Source organism: Herpailurus yagouaroundi, unplaced genomic scaffold (genome assembly GCF_014898765.1).
Source record: "Herpailurus yagouaroundi ecotype Mexico unplaced genomic scaffold, PumYag 182, whole genome shotgun sequence".
NCBI classification, from domain to species: Eukaryota; Metazoa; Chordata; class Mammalia; order Carnivora; family Felidae; genus Herpailurus; species Herpailurus yagouaroundi.
The window spans coordinates 24,787,318-24,807,422 of record NW_024412413.1 but is presented as its reverse complement, the minus strand read 5'-3'; the positions used below and the strand labels follow the sequence as shown (position 1 = coordinate 24,807,422).

The 20,105-nt window shown below is 43.4% G+C and overlaps 1 protein-coding gene across 2 annotated transcripts in view; it reads left to right on the top strand.

Moving 5' to 3' along the window:
• ELK3 (ETS transcription factor ELK3) overlaps window positions 1-19,349 on the top strand; it is a 70,602-nt gene extending 51,253 nt beyond the window's left edge. The window contains exons 3-5 of one of the 2 annotated variants that reach the window (XM_040491163.1): window positions 103-882; window positions 10,876-10,998; window positions 16,874-19,349. In XM_040491163.1, the coding sequence (XP_040347097.1) occupies window positions 103-882; window positions 10,876-10,998; window positions 16,874-16,972 (1,002 nt within the window). In that variant the 3' untranslated portion in view covers window positions 16,973-19,349. The remainder of the gene's footprint in view (window positions 1-102; window positions 883-10,875; window positions 10,999-16,873) is intronic. The other variant, XM_040491164.1, reaches the window with a different exon arrangement.
• The last annotated feature ends 756 nt before the right edge of the window (window positions 19,350-20,105 follow it).

Here is a 20,105-nt window from a genome sequence, read left to right as displayed (position 1 = left end):
TATTATAGTGCTTCTGCCGGCAAAACTCCCCGTGACCACGCACGTCGTACTCCGTATCTCTGGTGCATTGATCTTTTTCAATGTCTCCTTTTGTATTCACAGAACATCATCAAAAAGGTGATTGGGCAGAAGTTTGTGTACAAGTTTGTCTCTTTCCCGGAGATACTGAAAATGGACCCTCACGCGGTGGAGATCAGCCGGGAGAGCCTTTTGCTGCAGGACAGCGACTGCAAGGCGCCTCCCGAGGGCCGCGAGGCACACAGACACGGCTTGTCAGCCCTCAAAAGCGCAAGCCGCAACGAATACATCCACTCAGGCCTGTACTCGTCCTTCACCATTAATTCCCTGCAGAACCCACCAGAATCCTTCAAGGCAATCAAGACAGAGAAGCTGGAGGAGCAGCCAGAAGACAGCCCTCCCGTGGAAGAAGTCAGGACTGTCATCAGGTTTGTGACCAATAAAACCGACAAGCACACCAGCAGGCCCGTGGTGCCCCTGCCCTCCACCTCTGAGGCCTTCCTGGCCTCGTCCGCCTCAGCCAAGGTCTCCTCTTTAATGTTGCCAAATGCCGCCAGCATTTCGTCCGCTTCACCCTCCTCGTCTCGGTCCCCGTCCCTGTCCCCCAGCTCGCCCCTCCCTTCTGAACACAGAAGCCTCTTCCTGGAGGCCGCCTGCCATGACTCCGATTCCCTAGAGCCCTTGAACCTGTCATCGGGCTCCAAGACCAGGTCTCCATCTCTTCCCCCAAAGGCCAAAAAACCCAAAGGCTTGGAAATCTCTGCGCCCCCGCTGGTGCTCTCTGGCACTGACATCGGCTCCATCGCCCTCAACAGCCCAGCTCTCCCCTCGGGATCCCTCACCCCAGCCTTCTTCACCGCACAGGTAAGAGCCGTCCCTGTCATCCGGGCTGCACGCCAGACTCAGTGGCATGGCAGAAAGGAAGAAAGAGCAACCAAAGCAACTTCCTTCTGCCCTTCGAAAGATCACCTTAGGGCCCGTAGACCAAAGTCACGGTGTAGATAGATGTGAAGGGAAGTTACTTTTCCATCCCCAGACCAAGGTGTTCAAAGAGAAAAGGTTTGGGATATCGACTGCAGTGTGACGCTCGATTGGTTTCTTGCTGTAAGTGGCTGAAAGTGATCATAATATGGAGCATGTGCCCTGGCCATAAGGAGATCCAAACAGTCATTTCCTAGGGAAAGTTAAGCAGGCCGAGTGACGTTTCAGAAGGCGTTTGGGCTTTGTGAAATTTGTATGACAGAGTCCTCTCTCAGGGCACCTGACAAAGTAGCTGTTTGTTTTCCGTTAATGAGAAGATAGATGTAAACCGATACCGCCACTGCAGTCATCAGGGTGGATGTGCCTTGTCCTGTATTCTCTGACAAGAAATGTAAGGGCCACACCCAGTGGTGAGAAAGAGATTCTTCGATAAAAGCAGTGCTCCTCTGACAAAACCCAGTTTCGCGGGTCCACATCACGAGGGGGAGGAAAGCAAACTTGTGGAGTAAGAAAGTCTTCAGTGTTATTAACTCCCATGAGAAGGCAGCCTTTTCTGCTAAGGTGCTGGTTGTTTTGTTTTGTGTTTTGTTTTGTTTTTTAAGTAATCTCTACGCCTGACGTAGAGCTCGAACTCATGACCTTGAGACCAAGAGTCACATGCTTTACCAACTGAGCCAGCCAGGCGCCCCCGGACTTTTCCTTTAAATACGATACACAGATGCCCTTTCTTGTCCAGCTGGCACTTGTAGGGCAAAGGCAGAGCAGGTGCTGGTAAACCCCATCTCTGCTTCCTCTGGAAAGTGGGGCACACTTTGGTGGCCGAGGTTAGACATATTGGCTTTGGGGTCACAGGCCGGATTCCATTCCTGGCTACGCTGCTTGGTGGCAGTGTGACGGTGGGCGCTCGCTCCCTGAGCCTGTTTGCACATCTGTGAAATGGGTTGTTGTGCGGATCGAACGGGATAATGGGCACGCTAAGAGAGCTAGCTACAGCTGGCAGGTATGATCCTGGAACTCGGAGGCAGGTGGGAGCGCCATCTCTGGCCTCTGCACTCGTTGCCGTAGATGTCCTTGCTGTAACCATCATGGGGGGAGGCAGCGCCATGGATTTTCATGTCTGCCAGCTACTGTTCTAAACGCTGGCCACGCACCACTTCAGTTCTTCTGCACGGCAGGCCCGTGAAGTAGTTGCCGTTAGGTCCCGTTTTTCCAGCTGAGGTAAATGAGGCACGTGAAGTCAAGTAACTCATCCAAGGTCACAGTAACAGGTGGGAGAGGCAAATGTGAACCCTGTCAGTCTGCTCCAGAATCCATCCTCTTCGGTAAAATGTTCTTGGCATGCCCTCTGGGAAAACACCCAGTTGTCCCTGATCATAACAGTCTGTGGAGTCTGCCAAAGCCACTGAAAGCCACTCTTGGCCATTTTCCTCTCCATGGCTTCTCCCAAATTGATTGTGTCACCGGGATTTTGTGTCTGCTCAAGCTTGTGAGCCGGTCAGAATGAGCATGCTGCCCTTGTGCGGAGGGAGGGCGCAGGGCTCAGCTACTGGTCAGAATGAGCACGTGTGCTTTCAATCAGGCGTCTTCTAATCAAACACAACTGTCCAGGGGCCGAGAACTGCTGAGTAAAATGGCTCAGAAACCGGTTCCTGGAGTAGCTCCAAGAAGTAACTGCCAGGGTGGACAATCTGAGGATGATCTCCCCTGGCCTCCTTTGTGTTTACAACTGTAAGGTTTAGAGAGGTCTTGAGCAAGGCCAAGGCCAACTCTGATTTCCGTATCTGCTTTCTCTGTGAGCCTGAGTCACCGTCTCTGAACAGATGCCGGTCCCGTAGCTGTCTCAGGAACGCAGCTCAGGCTAGCCCTGTGGTTTTGGACTGGACACGGTGGGTCTAGGGTGGCTCTGCTCAGTGGGACTGAGGACGGATGGTAGGGCTGGGCCGAGGAGAGGAGGAACCTTGACACGAGAAGGGATAGAGCGTGGACATGAACAAGTGAAGGCTAAACTCGGGACTGGGAGACACGACCCACTAGAACAGCCTAAAACCAGGGAGGGGAAACCAGAGGAAAGCAAGATGCTTTCATAAACCACTTGTGCCTTGGGCAGATGAGAGTGAGTGGTCCTCAGCCAAGCGGCGAGGGTAGGATGTTGATTGTGAGTTGGCGTCAGGAAGCCCAAGAAATGGGATCGGGGCTTCCAAAGGGAGAGAGGCCAAGGGCAGGGTCTGGCCTCGGGCTGAGAGTGCCTCTGGACCAAGCCGAGGGGTCAGGGGGTGGCCACTGGGTAGTGCTCTGAATGGATTCAGAGGAGTTAAGGGTTGCCTTTGGGGGATGGTGGAATCTCAGGACTTGAATTCCCTCCCCTTCCAACAGCGTCAGTTCTGCGCCCAGTGCAGCCAACGGTGGCTGACAGGGAGGAAGAAACCGGAGGGAGGCCAGAGCAAGGGCAGGACCCGGGTCAGGTGTTCATCCAAGTGGTTTCTCCGAGATCGGACAGGACGGTCACAGCTGTCTTAGCTTGACAGTCCTCCAGGTGTTTAGGGCAGGCTTGGAGTCAGTGTAGGATTTGGATTCTCAGAGATTCCCTCCCCCAGGAACTGCTTTGGGTGCCTCAGAAACTACCCCTGGAGCCGCGGTTCTCCCTCAGTGCACAGTCAGAGGCAAGGTCAGCTCTCTCAGCGGCTGGCCTCATCCTGAGGGGTGAGCCCATTTCCCAGAAATCCTCCCAAGGGGTGGGAGTGAAAACCTTCCCTTTGCTTCCAGGTCAACTCCAGGGGTTTCCTCGCCTGAAGGAGACTTGGGCCTTTGCTCCCACAGGCAGCAGTGATGTCTCATTCCTGCAGCTCATTGGTTTCCCTCCTACCTTCGCACTTTCTATCACGGAAATCACTTTCCTCTGTGGACTGTGCTGTGTGCAGCGACACCTTTGTACGTAAACACTGTTACCAGTGGGAACCTTCTATCAACCTTTCTTAACCCTTGTCTTTAGAAGAAATGAAAGGTGTGCTGTAATAACTTGATACCCTGAAAACGAAATTCCCAAGAATTTATTTATCCCAAGAACCGTTTATTTATTTTTTACTCATCCCAAGAATAATTCCCAGTTACTTTCAGCCAGAAATATGGCAGGAAGAATGGTAGGATTAAGAGCATCTTGGCATGAGGAGGGTCATGTGGTTACAGTTCCCTCCGGAGATCGTCTTCAATCACCTACCTTGCACAGGCCCAAATTCAGATTTGAAATGTCACCTAGGGTACGACGCGCATGAAAAAATGTGTATTATGCCCCAAACCATAGCCTCCGTGCCCTTCCGAACTATGTGTGGCGCATCCGCTAGAACCCGTACTGCCCAGTCGTGGTTACTCTTGGGAACCAAGATTATGAATATAGACGGACGTGATGATCACCCAAACACCCCTCAAGGGTGGATATGAGGAACTGAGGACAGAGCGTACAAAAGCCAGCTGCGTACCCAGCAGTGATGTAGTTGGAGCTCAGCCACTGAGGTCACACTGGACTGTTGGTAGAAGAGCAAGGATGTTCTCTCTCATGGCATGAACTACAGAAGTTGAGATGAGGGAGGAGCCAAGATATGAAACCCTCTTGGTTCCTAGCCAGGTGCCATAGAGACCGGAAGAGTGCCAGCTGGCTGGTTCCGTGCGTCCTCTGCACCGTGGTATTGTCTGTCACTCTTCCTTCCATTTGTCTCTTCTGTTCGGTGTCTCCCTCCTCACCTGTTCTCAATGTGCAGTTAGTTCAGAACCAGAGGCTGCCACGTTGCTTTTCCCTTTATTTATGCCAAGGCCTCTGTTAATCTCACGTGTGATGTTTAAGATGCTGAACTCAGATATGCGCGGGCATCGGGGCATGAACTCCTCGTCAGAGTCTGAGCATGCATGCCCCAGGCTGTTTTATTAGCAGCGGCCTTGATTGGCATTAATTGAGTGGAGAGAACCTGCAGAGGACTGAAATGTGAAAACCTCCTTTCTTCACGTGCTGGTGGAGGTAACAGCTTTGGGCCAAAATCATGACGTGGGAATTTGGAGTAAAATGGATGTGTCTGATGAGGAGCACTGAGGATATATTGCCTCGTGTCCCAGCTCTGCACTGGTTTCTCATCCTACTGTCTCCTTTGCCATTATCACAAAAGCAAAAACGATTTTCCCCTTCATACCACTCTCCACAACACTTTTCCAGCTTAGCCTAAAGCTTTCTCTATACTGACCCTATAGGGGACAGGTGGTCCTTCTAGAAGCTCTCGGCAGTGGAAGATGTTGCTGGTAGAGTTTTGCATGACTTGACACTCCAGCTGAAGGCTCTTCCTTCCCTGGGCTCTGGGCTGCCCAGGATAAACAAATTGTGATAATGCCCTCCCTCTCTCCACCTCCAGGCCTGTCTCATCTCCCTCCTTTGCCTTCTTGGTTCCACTGCCTCCTCCCCAATTCTGCTCTTAACTCCTTTCCCCCTCCTGCCACTTGCTACACCTCCTGTAGACTCGCATGGAGTTCTGTTGGAACTCTCATGGAACCCTTTCTTTAAGATCAGCACATTGAGTGCTACACAAACTTTTGTGTGATTTAACTTCTCTCTTAAAGTCTTTAAAATCGTTGTTTTTACTTGAGTTTGGGCAACTCCAGGAGTCTTCCAGAAATAGTTGACATTTATTTGAGGATTCGTTTTTAACCCCAGAATGGCATTGTCATGGATTCTGAGAGACTAAGATTTGTGATGTTTTTTGGTACAACAGAATGTTAAGCGGACATCCTGATCTCCTCTCCTTTATTTTCTAGAGCCCCAAAGACTTACCAGTATCTCATATTCCCAAGTCAAATAAGCCACATATACTTGTTGTTGAGCGGCTCATGCACATCCTATTTGGTCAGTAATGAACAGTTACTATGTTAATTAATTCATCTAGGAGATAACTGTTCAACACCTACTCTTTGCTAGTGATTGAGGTATACAGAGGTGAACGAGATAGACCGTTCCTGCTCTCATGAGCTTGCTGTCCAATAGGTAAAGAATATGGGGTAATATAACGTAGGGTGATGTGAAATTGTAGGGGACGCTGAAAACTGGATGAGGAATTCAGACTCGTTTTGATAAGAAATTAACAGCTTGCTGGGATTTTTAAAGAGAAACAAATTCCCTTTAGAATCTATCAACAAATAATTATTGAGCATTATTTGCGAATCACTGAAAGGATACCAGGAGTATGTACAGTGCCTATTTTTATGACCTTAGGACCTAGCCAAAACCAGGCACGCACACACACACACACACATACACACACGGCATGTGGCAAGGGTCAAATACACAGTGCAGAGAAGCACCATAGGAACAGAAGAGGGGAAAGATCATTCAGTCCAATTCAACATATAGGAAGTGAGCACCTATTACATGTAAGATGCAGTGCTTGGAGCTGGGGATACAAACATGAATTAGTCCCTGATCATTAGGAGCTTATAACTTGCCTTAAATTCTTTGATACACTACCCCAGATCAGTACAGAAGAAATATTAAGAAGGTATTAATTTTGCTGGGGATGAGGAAGGGTGTTGACAGGGCTTCCGGGAAGGCATGAGCACACTTGGGCAGGGTAGCGACCATCTGGCACATAAGGTGAAGGGGGCATTGTAGGCAGAGGAACAGCTTGAACCAAGCCATAAAGATATGAAACAGCTTAGTGAATGAGGGGCAGTACAGTGGTTCAGTAGGGAGTGGGGACAAATTGCAAAGGTGAAGCCCGTGGTTGGGAGATGGGGCATGAGTGACATAGTTGTGTTTTAGAACTCATCTTGATGACGTGGATTGGGGAGGGGTGAAGCCGGAACCAGTTAGGATACTATTATAATATTCCAGATGAAAGACAAGGGGGATCTAAGGCTGTGACAGTTGGGTGGGGCTAAAGGGGACAGATGTCAGAGAGACATAGGGAATGCCATCCACAGGTGTGAAGGTGGTAGGGGAGCGCCAGAAGTTGAGTATGAGGAGCATGGGATAGGAATAAGCTCGTGGTGAAAGGTTACATGTCCATTTTGGGCCATCTAGAGTGTGAGGAGCCTGTATGACGTAGAACATCCAGTTCCAGCTGGAGCTAAGGAGTTTGGGACTGAAGATAAAGTTAGGGAGTCACCAACATGTAAGGGGTGCTTAAAATCATGGGAACAGGGTACCCCAGGGAAATAAGGTTTGGGTGGTCAGGGAAGGTTCTGGAACAAGTGCTAAAGGACTGGTAGGCTGGAATTCTATAGTGTTCAGGACACATGAAGCAAAGTAGGAGGGTTCATATAAGGAAATTAGGGAGCATATTAAACCAGGTCATGGGGCAACCTAGAATTGTGGCTAACAAATTTTTCCCCCTGAAACAATGAATTTCAAAGGAAGATAGTATGTTAGGGTGAATGATTTGGTAGTAGTGCTCAGAATAGATTGGAAGAGGGGCACCTGGGTGGCTCAGCTGGTTAAGTGTCCCACTCTTGGTTTTGGCTCAGGTCATGATCTCAAGGTTTGGGAGTTGGAGCCCTACATCCGGCTCTGTGCTGACAGTGCAGAGCCTGCTTGGGATTCTCTCTCTGCCCCTCCCCTGCTTTCTATCTCTCTCTCAAATACACTTAATAAAATAAAATGAAGACTAGATTGGAAGAGAGGCCAGAGGTAGACTGGTTTAGGTGGCATTTATTGAATGCCATTTAGTAAGGTGATAGGTCTTGAATGCAGCAGAAATGGAAATGGGGGCAATAAATATGAGAGTCACTTCAAGGAAGGATCCACAGGCCGTGCCCAGAGGTTGTAGCAAGTGGGAGGCATTTTGCATCTCAGTGACTAGGATGCTGGGTTGTAGACAGGGCTGTAAGTCCGGGGATCGTGTCTTGTCCTATCATTGTATCCTTTGCACCTGATACATACCATGTGCTCAGTATTTCTTGAGTGGATAGATCAGTGGTGGTATTGATAGACACGGGGAGTCCTAAGAAACACTAGGTTTGGAAAGAAGGTGAGGAAGGCCGGTTTGAACAGGCAGGGCATTCCAAGTTGACACGTCCAACAGGTGACAGATATGTGAGGGGATGCACCTGGAGTTACAGATCACTTCAGCTCATCAAGTATTTAGAAACTGGGTACCACAGGAGGAATGAAGATGAGCAAGAGGCCTTAAACGCTACAGAAATAGGCATAATAAGAATATGCAAATTAACATGAGGTAGAAAATGTTAAGGAAAAAGTGGTTATAGAGTGTTATACAGATTCAGGAAAAAGAGGAACCATTGAGGGAAAAGCAGAAAATTCTCCTTTGAAGGGGTGGTGTTTTGATGGGCAGAGGGAAGCAGGGGTAGGGTAGAGGAGGAGGTCTGAGGGCACGGTCCAGGCAGAGGGCCTTGAACCAGGGAACTCAAATGGGGTATGTCTGGGCAATGCCAGCTCACCAGGTTTAGTTCAAATGTGCAGGCTTTTTAGGAGACCCTGTATTATGCAGAAGAACTGCGTTGGGGTGGGGGAGATGAAAACGAGATCCCGATAGGAAGGTCTTTCCCCTTGAACATCAATACCCTTTGCCTTGGGTCCTCGGGCCTCTCCTTCCCTACAGCTGATGGGATCAAGAACTCCCTGTCTGCCATCCCGAAGGGCCCATTTACTAAAATATCCTTTGGTGAAGGAAGAGGAAGCATGCATTTTGCCTGTGGCTTCTTTCTTTAGCCTCTAGCCCTCGGGCCCAGCACATACCACCTTGCCTGACTCCAAGAGCTTGTGGAAAGAGGCTCTGAAAACTCACTGTACTGGAGATTAGCCAGGGTGAGCGTTAAGAGGGCCGTCCCTTGAAAGAGCAACCCAAATCGTTTTTTCTTTATAGCCAGAAGATCTTCAGGGAGAACGGGGATGGGAGGGAGAAGAGTGAATGAAGTCATTTCAAAAATATTTATTTGCATATATTAATAGAAGATATTTCAGACATGCGAAATAGATGGCTGCTGTATTCTGAGTACATCCTGCATCCCTGAGAAACAAGTGTGCACACATTTTAGACTAAAATACAAATTCTACACTTCATTTATTGCTCAAAAGATCACAAAGGAGTGGATGTATACTTATGGCCATGAATAAGAGAAAGCTAGCTAGCTGGGTTTTGTAGTCCAGGCTTATTGTCTCTTTCGAGCTTGGGGAGCTTCATTGGTAAGTAAGCTAGGAGGCCCTGAACACACTGTTAATGTGGCATATTGTGGTTGGAATTTGGTTCCAGTGCAACGTGCAACTATTAGTTCTCCGATCACTTGAGCTTGTGCACTTGAGCCTAATATGGCCGAGAGGAGCCTTGAAGGTACCGGCAGGTGCCTGGTTTCAGGACATTGAGTACGGTTATATATACATTGAGAATTTCTCCCATGAACAGATGAAATTCATAGAATACGTCAGGTTCACTTTTTATGAACACTTCTTGAGCGTTTGCTGTGTGCCAGGCACATGTATAGAGTTTTACATAGACCATCTTATTTCATCTTCCTAGCAATCCTGTAATGTAGGCATTTTTTTCCTCCCCATTTTACAGATGAGGAGACCAAGGCATAGAGAGATGACCTTAGTAGTAAGTAGTGGTTCTGAGGTTGGAACACTGGCAGAGCCCATGCGAAAAAAGTCTTAATCGTCAGACCAGATGGCCTAGTGCATTTGTGAAACGGCCTTGCATTAGAACTGGGAAGCACCTCCAGAACATGTATTTATCCTAATAACCTCACTGGTCATTCCACGTGTAGGCAATGCTGTGGAATCAAAGATTCAAATGACTTGGTATAAATTAGTTCACCTTTCAGTAGCTTCACAGTTTGAGAACCTTTGGAGGTTTGTCTCCTTTCTGCTGAACACAGCAGACCTTTCAACTTAGGTTTATGCCAAATGTTCCCGATAATTAACAAAGCTGCTGAAGCCAATTCTAGGAAAAAATAACACTCTAGCATCCAACATGATGCAATGTGCACACTGGAGCCTTTGCTGTGGTTCTCATTACACAAAGCACCTTACTGACATCATAAAACCTCGGAGGGGCTTCTTCTAGTCACCAAAGGTGCAAAACCACCCTGGGCCAGGAGGTTGCCTCAGCTGAGAACAAAAGCCATGCAGACTTACCAGCTGGGCGAGTTGTTTCTTCTGCCCTCTAGCTGGCTTGCAGGCCAGGACTCCTGCTGTGTGTGTGCGAGCAGATGCAGTCCTTGGCACTCCCCTGGGAAACCCAGAGTTTTGGCTTTACACCCAGTCTAACAAGAAAGAATTTTTCCCCCTCCAAACCATTGCCAGGGAGATGAATTCTCATCAGCCCCACATCCGGAGTGGAATTTGGAAAACCTAGTTCAGAACTTTTGAAGAAGCTGCTACAGGGTATTTTAACAGCAAATCCTAAAATCTGAAAGGGCTGCTGCTTTCTGGGAAAGTGAAGCTCGAGAGGCCCTTTAAAAAGTGTGTGTGTGTGTGTGTGTGTGTGTGTGTAACCCAAGTAATGGATGTCCATTGTAGGAAAATAAGAAAAGAGATAAAAATATAGCCCCTTCATGGAGTCCTATTTTGTACACTAAATCTTGTTTAATGGGGGAAGGGAGGCAAATTGAAGAGACCACCTGGACAAAAGTTGCTATAAACTTGTTTTACAACTAGAATGTTTAGGGGAGGTAACTTGTCCATACTTTACTCCTTTATAAAATTGCTAATACAGTTACCATTGAAGAAAATTAAACTGTGCACAGCCTTGCAGAAATAACATGGTTTCCAGATTTTCCTAAGATGGTGAGGCTTGTTTCTTGGTTCAAGGCTAGTGTACCTAGCCTCAATGCTGATCACGGCTAGAGTCAGCTGATACCTTTATCAAAATCTGTGTGCTTTTTTCCCAGACACCAAATGGATTGCTTCTGACCCCGAGTCCACTGCTATCCAGCATACATTTCTGGAGCAGCCTTAGTCCAGTTGCTCCTCTGAGTCCTGCCCGGTTGCAAGGGCCAAACACGCTGTTCCAGGTGAGCATTTAGAAATGAAGTTGTACACACTAAACTTCTAAGGGATGTGTTTCCCCAGTAAATCCTGCATAGGTTACAGACCACTACCCTCCATGGTTAAAATGTGAAGTTTCCAAAGGGAGATGATGGGGCTGTAAAAGCCAGCCTTCAAAGGCAGACATTTTCACTGAGGCAGAAATAGCGTATTTGTGTCAGATATCCACAAATGGAACAATTAATTCTTGAAGTATTTGGATATCTTCACTGCCTATAAGAACTGGAAATTTATTCAGGAAAAGGGACAACTTTAAAACGATTTTATAGTAGCTCATACTTTAAAAAATTAACATATTGACATTACTTGAAATAAACTGAAAAACAAAAATAAGAATTTCCATACTGTAATAGAAAAGTGATCTGTAGAATTCTGTGAATCGTCCTCAAGTTCTCCCTGTTCCATAAGAAAGGAACATCCAGGGCATTTGGTTAAAAACAATCTTAGCTGCTTTATCTTGCACAAGTCCTGTTACTAGGTAGACACGTTTATTATTCATTCACACACTGCAATTATGCAGTAGCATTGCCTGCTATCGTGTGGTTATCAGTATTTCCTCTTTGCAAGACTCAAAGACTGTTTCTCACAGACCAAGATGTTATTACTAAGAGAATAGAATCCTAGGGATAGGAGTGAAGCAAAGCTGGGGGAAGTGAAAACACCCTCTCTCTAGCCTGTTGATCTCATCCACCCGAAATCCCATGCCTGCCCACCCCCACCCCCGAGTGGCTCACCCAAGATAGCTGTAGTTCTTTTCTCCCCTTGCACCTAGCACTGACCACTCTGTATTTATGATTGCCTGTTCGCCTGGCAATCTCCACTAGACTGTGGGCCCTCAGGAGGCTGGAACTGCATCGTGTTTCTTGTTTACTGCGGTGTGCCCCGTGTCGGGCACATCTCTGGGCACACAAATGATGCTTAGTAATTATCACTGACTGATTAAATGAATGGACGTCTAAGAATTCACCAAGAAACTGGAGCACCTGATGGCTCAGTCTGTAGAGCATGTGGCTCTTGATCTCACAGTCGTGAGTTGGAGCCCCATGTTCAATGTAGAGATTATCTTAAAAAGAAAAGAATAAGAATTGTCTAAGAATGTTGTTAAAAAGATCAGGTCTCCATGCTTTTCTGAGTGGGTCATTTTGCTTGTCAAAGTTAATATTTACCTTCTCTGTGCCAGGGGCTATATATGCTGGGATTTAGGGTCTTGGAAGAAAGGTAGAGCTAAAGAGGTTTTGATTGCTATCTTGCTTCTCTAGTTTCCTAGGAAGGTTGAGGTAGGGACTGTATATCCCTAGAGTAATCAAGTTTCTCTTCAGGCCTGTCTTCTCATCACAAGAAACTGAGCTATGGCCATACACGGCCAACATGTTGATTCTTATCCATCTGAACTCAGGCAGGGAAACAAAAACTAGAAGCAGTGAGCAAAAAGCAGTGAGCAAGCGAAGTACTGGCAAAGTTTCAGATTAGTAATCTTTTGGTAGAGTTAAAAGACCTTACTTCCTGGTATTCAGGTTGGAGCAGTGGTCTTCTAGTATTCGAGTTCCTGATTAGAGCACAAGTTGTTTGGAGCATGTGTAAGGTGAGCTCTGTGGGCCTGGGGACTGACGTCCTACTCCAGTCCTACATCTAACAAGGCCTCCGTAGGGTTCACCAGATGTTTGTGAAGAACGAATGGAATCTCCCTTCCTTCCTTACTGGGAATTCTGCCACCTGACTGGTACAGGGCTTAGTGATCTCCTAAGGAATCCATGGAAAACTGTTATTTGGGACTTCTTTAGGATCCCTTGCCTTAGAATCTAAACCTTTTCCAGCCCATCACTCCTAACAGTGACAACTGTCCATGTCCGTAGTGTTTCTACACACTGTCAAGATAATAGGAACTCTGGGTGGATGTACATATCCTCTTCTCTTCGGTCATGGAGAAACCAGTAGCTCTCAAAGTTAGTGTGCAACAGAATCAGCTTAAATGGGGTGTTAAAAACTTGTTGGGCCCCAACCCAAGAGTTTCTGATTCAGAACATCTCGGTTGGGGCCTGAAAATAACCTCTTTCCGAGATCGCAGTGATGCTGCTGCTCTAGGAATCCACTTTGAGAACCACTGCAGACCAGTGGTTCCTAATTTACAATTAGAATTCTGCAGAAGAAACTGCTGCATTTAAAGACCACCTGCTTCAAAATTTTCATTTCACAAAATGTACCTCTCCTCTCACCAGAGCCATTCAAAACAAAACTACAACCCAAACTACAAACACAAGGTCAGGATGAGGAATATAATCATTTTTAGATGGCTGGCAGGGCCTTGTGCCCTCTGTCATTAGGGTCCATAAAACTAAGGAAAAACAACTTTGTGCCCTTTAAAATATTATCACTCTTCCTATGATAAGAGCAGTTGTGATAGAAGTTGGAACCAGCAGTTTTTAAAACAGTAAGTAAAACGTAAGACTATTCGAAATTCAGATTACCAACAGTGCTCCTTTCAAACTAATAATTTTCTTTAAAAATAACAAAGTTTTCACATATACTGTAAATGTGTTGGAGGAATAAAAGAAATACACTTGGGCTACAGTAAGCTTTAAATGATGCTGGCAAGTTCCCCGTTGTGATAATTAGAAAAGTCAGTCAGAATCCTTAGGGTAACAGTTGACAGAGTGGAAGAGTTTTTGCACAGAAGGTCCACTGGTATAATTATTGTGGCAAGTTATAGCAGATACTGAAGAATTTAAAGGAAGGGGAGAGAAGATACTAGTTTTTCTGGAAGAGGTATATTTAAAAATAAAGTGATTCTGGTCTGAACAGTTTGGTATTTGGAACTTTTATCTATAGGATGTCTGTTCCACTTTCAAAACAGACTGATCAAATTTGGAATAGGTACAGTTAATATCTCAAAACAAGGCAGGGCTAATTAAGGTTTTCAATTAAGAAGGTCTTCTGTAATTTTTAATTCAACAGATCTAACCCAGAAGAGATTTGCAGTGCTGTGTTATCAGGGATTGTAGAGGATATACAATATGGTTTATAGATATATAAACAAAATGTTGTAGGAACCCAACAGGGACTAATTTTCTAGCTGGGGACTAGATGGAGGCTCCAGGAAACAAGTGGCACCTGAGCTGGGAAGAAAGGACAGGATTTTGGGTGAGAGAAAAGCACCTTCTAGATAATTTGCATGATTTGACTATGCAGGTACACCGTCTGTTCAGGAAGGGACTGGGTGACTGGAAAAGCAGCTGTGGGCCTTGAATAGTATGCTCAGAGTTTTCCACCTTAATCTCTTAAGTAACCATGGGAGGCTTTCTTAGCTGGAGATAGTGTAATAAAAATCTCTATTTTAAATATTTCTTATAGTTTATTTTGAGAGAACGAGCACGAGTGGGGGAGGGGCAGAGAGAGAGGAAGAGAGCAAGAATCCCAGGCAGGCTCCACGCTGTCAGCATGGAACCCGATGTGGGGCTCGAACTCATGAACCATGAGATCATGACCCGAACCAAAGTCAGACACTTAACTGACTGAGCCACCTAGGTGCCCCTATATAATCTCTATTTTAGAAACATATTGCTGACAGCATGTGGAGAAAGAATTGAAGAGGGGGAAGGAAGAGATGAGAAAAATTTGTATTACCTCAAACACTGATGGGAAAATCATTTTTTAGATTATAGTGGAAATGGGAATATATTTAGAAGACATTCCAGAGGTAAAATTGAGAGGAAGACTTTTAGTTGGGTTTCAGGAGTAAGAAGTAGGGAAATTTAGGAAGAGACAAAGATTACTTTTGTATAAGAAGCTCACATTTTTTGAGGGCTACTATATGTTAGACATTGTTTAGAGTGCTTTTCGTGGCTTCTCATTTAATACAGTTGACCCTTGAACAATGTGGGGTTTAGGGGTGCTCACCCCCCCCTTGCAGTTGAAAATCCATGTATAACTTCTGACTGTTCAAAAATATTAGCCTACTGTTGACCAGAAACCTTTCTGATAACAGCTGACACATACTTTGCATGTTCCATGTATTATATGCTGTATGTATTCTTATAAAAAGTAAGCTAGGGAAAAGAAAATTGTAAGGAAAAGACATTTACAGTATTATGCTGTTTGTTGAAAAAAGTTGCAAACCTGTGTTGTTCAAGAGTCAACTGTACTCCCAGTAGTTCTTTTTGAAAACCTAAGGAAACTAAGGCCCAGAGATGTTGCTCAGTTTACCCAAGACCGCATGTTAATAAGCAGCAAAACCTGGATTCAAGTTTAGGGTCATGCTCCTATCACCACTCTGACTGACTTGAGTGAGCACAGAATTGCAGGCTATTGGGGAAGACGCACTGATGGGGACATCTAACTGATAGCAGGAAATGACTGTTGAGTCCTGTATGGGAGAAAGGCAGGCAGAGGGTAAAGTTTGGGGGAATGCTGCAACTTAAGAGAGTGGACGTGGGGAGTCAATAAAGATGAAACATGCCAGAAAAGCCAGGCAAGAGAAACTACAACTTGAGTACAGAAATAAAGGGAAGAGGGCAGAAATCAATAATATCTAGATTTAAACAGGAAGATTAACAAAACCAAAAGCTGACCAGTAAAATGGTCACAAACAAAATGAGATTAAGACTGCAAATAAGCTAAAGGAATGAAAATTCAAAACCCGCTCTTCTTCCAGGGCCTATGCTAAAATCAAGTCAGTGAGAATAGTAGTTAGGAGCATGGATCTTTTAAAAGAGTATAAGCTAGATGTTTAATAGATGTGATAACTCAGTTGAAATGGGTAAAAGTCTACAAACAACTAAAATTCCAAAGTGCCAGAAAAGAAACAAATCCTTGAATATGTTAATGACCATTAAGGAAATTGAAATAGTATTTAAAGAGCACCCCACATGCTCTGTGGGGATAACCAAACTTACCTTACAGGATCCTAGATATCAACTGAAGTGACAACCACTGATAAACTGCAAGGCACCAGACATAAATTATTGAAATAGTTTGAAAATTGGACAAATCTATAAGTATTTATTGTCCAGTACTTCTACCTTGTGCTAGGTTTTGCAGTTTGATATTCAGTATTGAAATTTAGTATTAACTTATCTAGACGAAATAGCAATTAAACTATAAGATAGCCGGGAGATCATTTTGACACCTCTCATTCTGGACAATGAAAATCTAGTTATGCATAGTAATGTATTAGAAGGAGGCCTTTAATTATTCTTGTTCAGTTGGGAGTATAGTTGTGGTATTTCTTTCAGACCTGAAAGTTGTTATCAAAGCCAGGTACCTTTATCCCATTTATCATCTTAGTTCCCAACAATACAAAAATTAACTTTTTAAGTATTGTTACCGTGAAGTAGGATATTATTTGTCATTGTAATTAAAAAGAATGCTTCCTCAGCCCCCAAATATATTCTTGCTTTCTAAGCCTTTTAAGGTAAAGTACTTATTTTTAATAGTTACTGAGAAGCATCTTTATAGTACTCTGGACAAACCATGGCCATTTTCAAAATTCTATTAGAAGTTTTACATGTGAACCAGGTTGAGTGTGTTGTCTCTGGTTTTCAAAAACAATATTTAAAGCAAATCAGCATTCTGAGTAGCTTGGAACCTTTTAAAAGTATTAGAACATGCTTTAGCAACATATATACATTTTTTTTTTTTTCTAGTGGCCTAGGTATTTAATAATTGGGGAGATTTTCTGGGCCCTATTCTTTGCTCTGTGTAACCGTGATCTCATTCTGTAAAATAATTTGCAACCGACCTGTCTCCCAGGGGTGATCCACCATGGTCTGTCTAGGAATGTAAAGAACTCAGGTTCTTCCCCATGGGTCTGCAATAATTATTTTAAAACTCTCTTGTTCCCTACAGTTTCCAACACTGCTTAATGGCCACATGCCAGTGCCAATCCCCAGTCTGGATAGAGCTGCTTCTCCAGTACTGCTTTCTTCGAACTCTCAGAAATCCTGATGACATCTGGCCACAATTAAAGACTTATTAACTGATGAGACAAATTTGTCCCCCTGGGCTAGTTTACCTGTGTCATGAGAAGGACATTGTGAAACCCTCTGTTAATTTGGTTTGCACTTTTCATAACATGGATGGTCTAGATTTATGTTAGCATTTTTAAAACTTTTTTTTTTTATATTCAAGTATATATGAAGATCTGTTTGGCATTAAGTGAATTTTAATGTTTTTGTTTTATATCTTCTTAGCTCTTAAGTGTTGAACACTGTTGACAGTGAAGAACTTTTCTTAATGGTTTTCAGTATAACTAATAAGGATGTGAAGCTTTTTTTCTCTTTAATTCCGCATACGCTGAACTATGCTTATAGACACTATAACCAGCTGTGCCTTCCTTTGCATTTAGTTTTATGTAAATGATTTATATATTTTTTAGTATTAAGAAAAAATGTTTGAAAGACAAAAATTAGTACCAAACAGCTCTCTAGTAGAATTTCATTATTTTCCACAAGTAGGCAACATGAAAGCATATTCATATTTTTCCTTTTCGCTTTCAATTGTATAAGAATTGCCTTAGAACCTCCTTTGAACTGAAATTCAGTAAATGTCCAAGTTAATGTTTTTATAAAATAAACTAAGCCATATTTAGAAAATAAACATTCATAAAAGAAAATGTTCTAAAGTGCATTTTTTAAAAAATGAACTTTGAAAGGCTAGCCACCTAGTTGTTTACAATCTTTTAGACTCCTCCCAAGCATAAACCGGAGATGGAAATCTACATCAAGTTCACTCTACCCATGCCCTTGAAATATCTATGTAAGCATGTTCTTATTTCAAAAAATCAGCTGTGGTTCTCCCAGTTTCCCTAGAGAATCACACCCCTGATATATTTCCTGTACCATTATGAGTTAGGGTAAACCCCTACAACCATAATTAACATTTAAAATACCTATGCTTTGGAAGAGGCTCACAAACAATTTTAGAACACCAAGTATCTTCATGTGTATAGGCATAGCCTTGCCTGTGAAACTGAGAGGTAGGATACATTGCTTTATGTATTACTAAGTTTATGGGGAGAATGAAGGAAACTGGATACAAGAAATATAAAATTCTTCAGGAAGCTCATCATTATGGAACTGAATTAGTAACAATTTGGAGCACTCAGCAGTTAACTCTCGTGTAGCACAGTTTAGAGTAGTGATAACAAACATCAGGCACCACTCTAAGGCACTGTTCTGTACACGAGGTAGGAAAATTCTAATGTGGAGAGAACTGGAAAGTGTCCGGCACTTTCGATTCAAGATCAGATTATCATCCTGAACTGTAAGTAACCAATTTGAAATATGGCTAAATGACTCCAAAGTAGGTGTTAAGTGGCAAGGATTATGAAAAAGCATAAAAAATAAAGCTTGTAAAAACACAAACATTTCTGCAATTTTCTAAAAATCTTGAGATTTTTCAATTGGAATTAAGCATCTCTGTACATCTCCAATGTACAACTCTGGATATAAATTCCAAAATCCACAGACACTACTGTCACTCCCTCATAGGCTGAGGAAAATTCTGTGCTAAAATAAAAGAGCTGGTCTGGGGAACTAAGATGTACCCAACATGAAATGCTACAGGTAGAGGGGGCCTTTGAGAATGCTTCTCACCACTGTTTCCACATAAGGCAATTACACAAACAACTGGGAGCTGCCTGAGGCCACACAGCTCATTAAAGATAGAACAGTGACTGGTGCTCAGTCCAGTTATGCTTTTCCACTCCTGGCTGTAACTAACTACTGGCCCCAAGCTGTATGTTAGAACATTAAAAAAAAAAATTCATCGGATAAGTGAAGAACATACCCCAAAGGGAAGATTCTTACAGAGAAAGTTAATCAATGTACAAAAACTTCAACCAAAAATATTTTTAAGTGTATATGCTGATTGGAAATATTCAAATGACTATAAACCCAATTCCTGTATTTCCTTCCTTGAAATACTATGGACTCTAGCTGTTTATTAGAAACGGAAAAACACCATAATTTTTATGGATCAGAAAACTATGACACAAATAGAGAACTGGAGGTATTGAAATGTAACTCTTATAGCTCTGCCTCATTGTGTGTGTGTGTGTGTGTGTGTGTGTGTGTGTGTGTGTTTTAACAGTTATTTTAGTCAGAGAATAGATTTCAAAGAACATATTAAATAACTTTTTCCTTTTTATTGTCTGCTTGATCAGTGTTAAACTACTACTATAGCTAAGGTTTTATAGAACTATAACCTAAATGTTGGTCTCTTTGTACACACCTTTTCTATGAGTGCATATCTTCATTCACTTTCATATATGTATCAATTTTACTATTTTTGTTTAATAAATACTTTGTGATAAAAGGTGCAAGGAGGCAAGTGGGTTGGTTTACTTCCATTTACTTGGAACGATCCAAATTTTGCTTTTCTATATGGGTAAGAGCTGAAAAATAAGTCTTGGCCTCTAGCCTCAAATATGATACATCAAAACATGCTATTGTATATATAATCTGCTTCAAAGAGATATTTAATGAAACAAACAATTATTGAGGTTGAATTGGTGAGGGTTGGGGAGGAGAATGGGTTTGAAAAGTGGTCCCCTCATCTTTTAAATCTTAAGGTTTACCAATCATTCTACATTCAAAGATAGGGTAGGTGATGAGGAAGGGAAAAAAACAAATGATCATTTCTTTTAGCTGCAACTAATATCATACTCAACGGTAACTGAAAGTGTTTTCCCCTAACATAAAGAACAAGGATACTCTCTGTTGCCAATTCTACTTCAACACAGTACCGAAAGTCCTAACCAAAGTTAATTAGGCAAGAAAAATAAATCCAAATTATACAGGATCTCTATTCATAGAAGACATTGTCTTACATGTAGAAAACCTTAAAGAACCCACAAAAAAAAAGTTAATAACGTCAGCAAAATTATAGGACACAAAATCAACAAAACAAAAATCATTTGTATTTCTACTCACTAGCAAATGAAAAATTCAGAAAATAATTCTATCTACAATAACATCAAAAAGAATAGAATACTTAGGAATAAAATTCATCAAGGAGGCACAAGACTTATATACTGAAAAACTACAAAACATTGCTAAAAGAAATTAAAGACATCCTG